Source organism: Quercus suber, unplaced genomic scaffold (genome assembly GCF_002906115.3).
Source record: "Quercus suber isolate HL8 unplaced genomic scaffold, Cork oak 2.0 scaffold_572, whole genome shotgun sequence".
Lineage (NCBI taxonomy): Eukaryota > Viridiplantae > Streptophyta > Magnoliopsida > Fagales > Fagaceae > Quercus > Quercus suber.
In genome coordinates this window covers 242,092-251,644 of record NW_027070017.1, presented here as the reverse complement: position 1 = coordinate 251,644, position 9,553 = coordinate 242,092, and the positions used below count along the sequence as shown (strand labels likewise).

The window sequence follows — 9,553 nt, the reverse complement described above, 5'->3', positions numbered from 1 at the left end:
TTTTTTTTCCGATGGGTGTATGGCATGGTGGTGGTGATTGGTGGCTTGTTGGTGTTTAGCGGCAGTGGCAAGTCCAATCACTTTAAAGATCATCATGGATTGTTGATGGTGGGTTTTTCTTCAAATTTTTGTTTTGCGATTGTTGTTGTGATTTGCTGGGGTGGCTGGTGGTGTAGCAGTGATTTGGGTCCGTGTTGTGGGTGATTGTTGCTGGGTAGAAGACTGGGTAAGTGATTGTTGCTGGGCAAAGGAGGTGGTTGTGGTACTAATCTAGGTTTGTTCATGGTGGAGAGAGAGAGAGAGAGGGAAGAAGGAAGAAAGACAAAAATTAGATAGAGAAGATTATTTTTTTGGATAATATATTTAATTGTGTAGATATATTATTTAAATGTATTGTATAGGAAAATAAAAATTGGGATATTGGATGTGTTGAAAAATGGTATGGTATAAATGATAAAGTGGGTTTTGAGATGGTAAAATAGAATTTTTTGTAAATTCCGAATGTAAATGCTCTAATGGGGGTGCGCTTGTCAAGGCCAAAAAGAGTCGATCTTCTTAGCTTTTGGAGCTTACTTTGATGGCCTTGTAAATTTTTTTTTTTTTTCCTTTTATAAGGAATTTGTTGGGATTGAGATTAGATAGGTATTGTACTATTGTTAATGGCTAAGACTGAAAGTTGAAAGAAAATAAAAGAAATTAAATTTTCTATTTTGGTCTTTGGCAAATTTTCATTTTCTTTCATCTTTGGTGTTTGTTTATGATGTGGCACTTTTATTAATCAAAATAATGAGTTGTCAGTTCCTCAAAATATATATATATATGATTTGTCAATTTTGAATATTATTATATAAGCCAAATAAGCTTTATATGTGCCAGCTGTGTACATTGTTTGTCACATAAGCATTTTGCGTTAGTGAGTTAATGGTAGGTACTAATTTGACCTCAAATTAAAAATAATAGAGACCAAATTAACTGCTGTCAAAATATACGAACCAAATTGATTATGACCCCAAATATGCATGGGATCACAAGAAACTGCTAATGATTTTTTGCTTGGATCATAGCCCAGGATAGCAAAAAACTCTTCTATTGTGGGACAGAGTTCAGCAGTTTTAAATCGGAACACGTGATATTCAGGACCCTAGAATTTCACAACAGCATAAAGGAAATCCCACTTAATCTTGACATTCATTAATTCCCTTTAGTTTGTAGGCTGTAAAATTGGTCTTGGTACTAAAATCAAGCGACGAACCCATCTATTGATATCATGAACTGTTGAATGAGAAAATTTTTGGTTGCTAGCCATGGATGGCTTTTGCTTGTGATTATTGTGTTTTGCTAACCTTGATGTAGAGATTTTTTGCAAGAGAGATCATCAATATAAGCTACATTGGTTCCTAATCAGGTTTTAGATAGGTTTTAGCGAGTTTGTAGTTGAATAGGAGATTGTTTCATGATCATAAACGAAGAAAATATTTTCAAAAAACACAAAAATGCGAAACACGCGTTGGAAAAGCGTGAGGAGTCGACCCACGATGGCGTAAGTGTCATGGTGTGGCCAAGTGCCATTCGGCACTCTAAAAGTGCCAAAAAGCACTCCTTAAATGCCAAGAGGCACACGACCCTGCCATCACTCATTCATGCAATTTTGCGCTCTCGGACATTTTTTTTTAGGATCATCTAACACTCAAAAAGATTTTTTTGATTAAACTAGGGCATTCAAACATGCCTAACTTATTTGTTTTCAAAAATCATCACTTGCATCATTATTTTCGAAAATTGACCAAATCAAGATTTTTCCAAACTCATGAACACATGTCTCAAACTAGGGGCATTCGCCCATGGCCCATTCATTTTCAAAAAAAAAAAACCACCATCATCATCTTTTCAAAAAAAAAAAAAAAAAAAATCAAACCATCAAGATTCTAAGATTTCCAAAAGATCATGCATTCATTTTTAAACTAGGGACATTCGGCTCCGCCTCATTCAAGTAAGTGTAGATTCCATTAGAGCCAATCAAGATAAGTTTAAATTGGTACTACAAGATATCATCAGGTGAATTCTAAACTTGTCTCATTTAAAGTTTCTACATGATCAATGGCAACTCCAAGGACAAAGAGCTAAGCATGCAAGTTAATACAAGATTATCTAAGGAACACTTCCTTTTGTTTTGCAAGAAAAATTAAAAATACAAATCAAACATCATTAGGACTTTGGGTCCGCCTGCGAGAAGACCTCCTCAACCCACCTCTAGAGGAACTGCCTTTAGTATTTCCCTCTTGACTTGCATAGAATCGAGGATCATACTAACGATTCTCAAGTTCAAGGTTTTTGATCCTATCTGCCAAAGTTTTTCTGGCAAAATCATACACTTCCATTCGATTTACCTGAGAAGTCAACAAAGTCAAGTGTTAGATCCATCATCAAGAAAAATCCAATCAAAAGCCACTTGGAAAGCATCATTGCATACCCAACTCACCTCATTGATCACATATCGGGAAGACTGAGTACGAGCCAACAATTGCAAACCTCCAATCATTTGCATACTTTCCTCCACGAGATTGACATCAACTTGAAGCACAAATCTACCAAGATCAGGAGCCATTTCGTAAGCCAAGAAGAGATAAAGACAAGGAACTAAAAAATTCAAGAACACAGTGGATCAGGCCAAGGGATGTTTGGTGTGTGCTTAGGACTATCCAAAGGCATGGAACTATATGTTCCATCTGGATTCATCACTTCATATTACCATGCTGGAAAATGGGGATAAGTCTCCATGAAAAAACAAGAAGAGCTACTAGCTGGGTGAGGAGAGGGAATCTCTTCCTCCTCTCTCCCTCTTCCTTTCCTTCAGAAGATGGAGTTTGAAAATCCAACATTCAAATGTTATCAGCAAGCAGAAATATGGAAAAGGGATATGCAAGATGAAAATTTGACTTCAAAAGGGAAGAGAAATGCCGATATGCCGGCCAGGCAACCTTGAAGATGAGTTCGAATACATTCAGAATAAGTCCCTGCTACTCTTGAAACCACAAAGCCAACACGGGCCTGAGCAATCTCTTCATCAGTCAGAAGGTCAGCCAACTGGACAAATGGACAAGGAGGAACTGTAATTGTTGTAGGAGGATACACATACTGAACCTGAGGCAACACCGATTACTAAGATACCAATACCTTCCATGCCCACACTAAACAATACCTGACAGTTATTCAGCTCCAAAGCCCACTCACACTCCACATACTCCTCATATCTAACCCAAGGATTAAAAGACATCTAAAAATTCACAACAGAACCCAGAATGAGAAAATGACCAAACCACCACTAAGCACCAAATATCCCACAAAAAAAGGGAGGGAAAGGACTCACATCAACAATAGTCAAGTTGTCAATCACCAAGCGCCAAATTTCCAAAGAACGCCTGAAGGGTGTTGATAAATGATGATTGGGCAACCAACAAAGAAATCTTGGAAAAATGCCATTAACCTCCTCCCGAACTTGAGGGCCAACTCCAAAGTATTCATACATCCAGATCTTGAAAAAAATTCACAACACCATTACAACCTAGACAAAATAACTTTCCAAAACCCACACATAGCCAAAAATTCCAAACCTCACCTGCCATACAAATGGAGCCCCACCTAAGCTTGAAAGGCTCTGCTTAGAAAGTTGAGTCATGAAATGCAAAAGGGTAGCATAAGCCATACTGCCCCAGTCATAATTCCTGATTTGCTCAATTTTTCTCAAGCTTCACAAGTAACACAAATTCAATATACTGCCTAAATCCGGGCACAAGAAAGTACCAATGAAAAGAAGCATGAACATGCAGGTACCCTTTGCCACAATATCACATTTTGAAATATTCTCACATAGCCAAGACAAAGGAACGTTTTTACTCCTTATTTTGGAAGGCACTACACCTAGAAGTTTCTTGATTTCATTTGAAGAAAGGGAGTCATGGACACGGATTCTCTCACCACCCAACCTTAGACCGGTGATAACTTAAAAGTCATAAGGTGTCAACATTACCTCACCAATGCCTGGAAAATGGAAGGTATATGTAGTGTCCCATAAGCGCTCTACCAAGGCAAGGAGTAACTGAAGGTCCTTGTATTCATGTGTTTCTTGATTTAATAGAGCTTCAAAGAAAGTGCCAAAGCCCGCATCATTGATGATATTTTTGATGTCAGGAGACAAGGCTTCCCACATGGTATTCAACATTTGGAGACTACCTCGACTCTTGAGGCTCTGCAATGCAAAAGTTTAGCTTATTATTCCATGACCAAAATCGCATGTCCAATTTTTTTTTCCATGCCAAAAAAAAAAAAAAAAAAATCACATGTTAAAAAAAATTCCCATGACCAAAAATTTTTTCATAACCAAAAATCATGCACCCAAAAAATTCAATGCCCACAACAACAACAACAACAACAACAGCAACAACAACAACAAAATTCAATTCCCCACCAAAATTTTCACATGTCCACACACAACTACCAATTTTTTTTTTCTATGACCATACACAATAAAAAATTTCCTACATGTCCAAGATAGCCATCAAAAAAAAAAAAAAAATTCCCACATGTTCGTGTCCGTTTCCATGCATAAATAAATTCTCACATATCCAAAATCCTAGCACAATTTTCTATGATCAAAAATCACAAACCCAACAAAATTTTTCCATAACCAAAGTTTCATGCCCATAAAATTTTTCCTATGTCCACAAAATTTTCCATACCCACAAATTTACCCACAAAAATTTTGTCATGTTCATGAAATAAAATTTAAACATGCTAACAAAATTTCCCACGTGCATCATGAACATATTCATACAAGCCAACAACACAAATTTTTCACAATGCTAATGCTCCCAAAATCCAAGCCAAAATCAAGTGGTGAGGTGAAGAAGAAAAATCAAGTGGAGAAAGAAGATAAATAGTGTTAATGGTGGAAGAAAGGTGATGAATGAGGAAGCAAAAAAAGAAGAAGAGAGTGACAAGGCAAATGGGGGCCAAAATTCAGCCCCCACACTTAAGTTTCAGCTGAGTTGACTCAGCTAACACCTAAAAAAAAAAAATTATTTTTCTTTTTATTTTCTTTTCTTCTTCTAAAAATATCAAAAAAAAAAAAAAATTTCTTGGAGCAGATTAAGGATAAAAGATTCAAGTTCAAAGTCTTTTGCAATAATGGCAGAGGTTTGGAATGAATCTCACATCGTCTATGAACTGTTCCAAACTCCATTTTTACAACTATAAAAAGCCTTACATGGTACATTTTCAAAACACAAAAAATTCCCACGGGAAAAACCTAAGATTCACTAGAAAATAGTGAATCAAAAGGGAGTTTTTCACAGAACACCCTTAAGTCTTTTTTATTTGATTGAGACATTTTTTTGCCCTAATTCTTTGAGTTTAAGATTACTAATCACTATTTTATTGAATTGTGATAGATTTGACTGAGGGGAATGGTAAAAAATCAAGCCTAGGAGCTTTTGCATTAAGGTATTCTTTTGAACTTTTCTTTTTCTTTTCTGCCTTTAATCTTTTCTTTAATCTGTTATTTTATTTATTTATTTATTTATTTTGTTTATGTTTATACATGTTTGTCTAGGTTAGTTTTAGGTTTTCTTCATGTTTTTAAGCATGTTAGGTTGCTAGATTTACGTTTTTCTATTTGTTTGGTTTCTGTTATGTTTCTATCTTAATTAGGTTTTCTGGGTAAGGATCTACATACGCATGATCTAGCCTATGCACGCAGGCTAAACTCATGCATATGCAGACCTTTTCTAGCATGCATGATGCCGTTACCCAAAAACCCAAATTTTTTGTTTGTTTTGTTTATGCATTCACATGTTGTTCTATGTAGTCTCTTTTTCATATGTTTTAAACCCTATAACCGTTTGTTTATCTTTTAACATGTTTGTTTGTTATCACATGTTTAGACTAGGGTTATTCATGCTTAGGGATGTTTTTTTTTTTTTTTGGGTGATTTCTTTCATGATCTTTTTTTCATATATATTTTGTGTTTTACGTCCTTTACCACATACATTTGGCAATGTGATTAAACTGAAAAGAGCTTAGAAATATAAGTATTATTTTTTCTTAATTCGATAGTATACCAAAAGTAGATTTAAACTCTGATCGTCTCTAATAGAAACACTAAAATGTCAAATTGAAGTATAAAATTTTTAGCAAAGTTGTTATTAGTATAACTTTGAAAATAGGTTTGGGGTACCTTAATGAGCTCAGATGGGCGGAATCCACCCATCCACATAAAGCACCGTTCGGCTGGAGTCTTCCACATGCCAGAAACAAGATGGAACACATCGGCTTTGGCAACCATGCTTTTAAGATTCAGCTTCTCATCAAAGTGTGCTAAGAAATTGTCCACAAATAGTCGAAGCTCATTCTCTGGCAAATGCTCCTGTACAGCCGCTCGGAGCTCACAAGTGATTCGATGGTGTTCCTCGAGCCATCTCGCATACTCCATATCAAAGAAAGCAGCATCTGATTAAGAAAGAAAAGAAACAATTAGATAAAAGGTTCACGTTCAGCCCTTGAAACAAAAATGAGAAAATCTGAGGTAATTGCAAAGAATAAAAAATGTGAGAATGACTTTTTTTTTTTTGGGATGAATTAGAAATACCTGAGCTAACGTTATTCACAGCAAGTGGATGTCCCTGGTCTCCTCCTATAAGAGCTCCTCCACCAAAAAACATTCCCTAAAAGAAAACCCAAATATTAATCGTAAATGATCATTTCATGGTATGATTTAGTAGTAAGAATGGTTCAATGAAAAGAGGGTCCTAAATACTTGAGCTTTAGCTCTTTGTAGCTCTTGTTCCAGCTGCGTAAGCTTTATCCTACTTGATTCCAACTGCTGAACATATGCCTGTAGTGCAACAAAAAAAGAAAAAAGAAAAATAAGATGAAGATTAGAACTCATAAATTAAAATGATTCATTTTTCAAACCTTGTCTGAAATGTTAGAGTCACAAACAATTAAGTAGTTATTTTGTTACTTAAAAAAAGTAATAATTTTAGGCGGATTTTACCTTCTTTCTAAGCCTGCTCTTCCTAGCTGCCTCTCTATTTTGAGCAAGTCTTCTCAGAGTCTGCTTAAAATAATCAAACAGTACAAGATCAACATTAATTGTCCGAGAAGAAACAAGAGTTGAAGTAAAATACTATAAGCAAAGAAAGCAAAACAGTACCTTAGGATCCGGTGTTTTAGGACCTTCCTGCTCTGAACTTGAGGTTGGACCTTTGCGGTTACCTTCACACTGACAAAACCCACAAAATTTAAAATTCAAAATTATAATCCAGAATCTCAGTTGTCAATACTATACTGAATTATATATTATTAATTATTGGTTTAGTTAGGATAATTATTATATTAAATTAGTAGACTATACCTTGATAGCTTTGGCAGGTTCAGGCCCTGTGGGAACATCATTGCGTGCGTTGGCCAACTCCATGAACGGCTCTGATGGTCTCTTGGAACCACTATTTGATGGAGAAACCAACCCCGTACTAGCCTACCAAATTCAAATAAACCTTATCACTCATTGATTTTGATAAAAAAATTATATATATATATATATATATATTTTGTGCTTAAATAAAATATGAATAAATTAAAACTAGTATAGTACGGGTTAGACTTATATACTTTCGTTGATGATGGCTCTACGTGCATAGGCTGAGATGGGAAAATGTTCAGAGTTGGAGGCCTCATTCCTTGGCTCTCTGCAAAAATAAATTCTAACCTCATTAATTATATTTATATTCAGAGAGAGAGAGAGAGAGAGAGAGAGACAGGTAGAGACATAATGATTAAAGGAGGATCCAAGTGAAAGAGAAGTGAGACAAGGCAAAGGAAGGTGGGTTAGCTATGGGATCGTAGTCATGCATTTGTGGCCTCTGCCATCCCAAACAGAAAAGGGCAGAGAAAACCCAGACCCACTTCGTACCCTTTTTCAGCACATGTGGATTCGCGATGAATATACGGTCAGTGGGTTTGTTACAAGTCATGGTCCAAGCTCCATACAATAAGAAACAAAGAAAATGAGAGAGAGAGAGAGAGAGAGAGAGAGAGAGAGAGAGAAAGGAGAGAAAACATTTTTTTCTTGATAAACGAAAATTTTTCATCTGTTTTTTTCTTTCTGCAAGGATTCGGTCAAAGAAAGTACGAAGGAGCAGATTTCAAACTGCTGGACATGTTTTTCCTGTGACCCAAACAACCGTTTCCCAAAAGAATCTCTCCCAAAGAAAACACAAAAGCAGGAGGGAAAATATAATTCCTTATAATTTGTGAGAGAGAGAGAGAAAGCTCACGTCTTTGGTCTTGTACAGTAGAGGGGTCTTGCCCATCAAGGTAGAGAAAAAGGGCTTGATCTAATTCTCCCAGATCATAAGCTACTGTGTCTTTGTTTCTGGTGACACCAATAAAACAGCGAAAAAAAAGAGAGTTAAAAGATGTGCAGTTTGCAGAACCTGATCAATTAAAGGGGTTTGACAAAAGAAAATGAAGATAGAAAAGGATTTTAAAGGCTGTACGTGTAGTTTCCTGGGATAGAGGATGATGAAGATGATTGCATCATTCCATAAGAAAATTCATGATGATAATGATCTTGTAATTGAAGCTGATGCTGCTGTTGATGTTGATGTTGATGTTGATGTTGATGATGCTGTTGTTGTTGCTGATGATGATGATGTTGTTGTTGTTGCTGCTGTTGTTCTACTTGGGTTGGGTGGTTGGTGCTTTTGATATTGGAAGCCATAAAGGGAGCCCTTAAAAGCTTGGTTTTTTGCTCTTCTTCTTCTACTTCTCTTGTCCCTGAAAACCCCATTAATGGAAAAAACGCTTCCTGCTTTTTCCAACTAATATCATCTCCTCTAATTCATCACCAAGATCAAGAGTGAGAAAGCAATTATTTTGAGAGAGAAAGAGTCGGTTATGAGATTAAATGGAGAGAGAGCTTGATAGGAAGATGGGAAGAGAGAGAGAGGGGTGGAAAAGAGAGAGTTGAAACTTGAATTGAATGCAAAGAAACAAAAGACAAAACTCTTTTTAGCTAGCTCTCTATCTCTATCTCTCTCTAAGAAACCGGACGACTTTCTGAAAAACCAAATTTTCAGATAAAGCGGTTCTTATAAGAATAAGATATCCTATTCAACTCTCCCTCTCTCTCTCTCTCTCTCTCCTGAGAAACAACAGAAGACCTGGGAGAAGCAGCCTTTTTTTAATTTGAGGAAAAACCACTTTGGGAGTAAATTGAAAACCGCCAATGGCTTCTTTGTATTTGTTCCGGTCTAAACTTATTCTATATATGACTTTGAAATGACCAAAAACCCTTTATTGGTGTTTTGTAATTTGGTATTGACATTTTCACGCAAACTTACACGTAGATGGCTGAGGCGGCTCCTGTCTCTAGAACAAAGATCAAACATCATAGCCTCTAATTGAGCGGCTTCTTTTTCTTCACTCTTTTCTTGGTTTTACTAGAATTGCTTTTATACTAAATTTTAGTATGATGTGCACTTAAGATGACAAT

The 9,553-nt window shown here is 36.1% G+C and overlaps 1 protein-coding gene across 1 annotated transcript; it reads right to left on the bottom strand.

Annotated features, from left to right (window-relative positions):
• Window positions 1-2,306: 2,306 nt before the first annotated feature.
• On the bottom strand, window positions 2,307-9,292 carry LOC111999365 (bZIP transcription factor TGA10). The gene is made up of 14 exons (XM_065764608.1): window positions 8,556-9,292; window positions 8,334-8,431; window positions 7,669-7,745; window positions 7,412-7,534; window positions 7,211-7,279; window positions 7,052-7,111; window positions 6,812-6,889; window positions 6,644-6,719; window positions 6,134-6,504; window positions 4,028-4,246; window positions 3,200-3,274; window positions 3,000-3,141; window positions 2,480-2,637; window positions 2,307-2,387 (listed from the first exon to the last, which is right to left on the bottom strand). Exons 1-14 carry the CDS (start codon window positions 8,846-8,848, stop codon window positions 2,307-2,309), a joined length of 1,920 nt encoding a protein of 639 aa, XP_065620680.1. The 5' UTR covers window positions 8,849-9,292.
• Window positions 9,293-9,553: the final 261 nt, after the last annotated feature.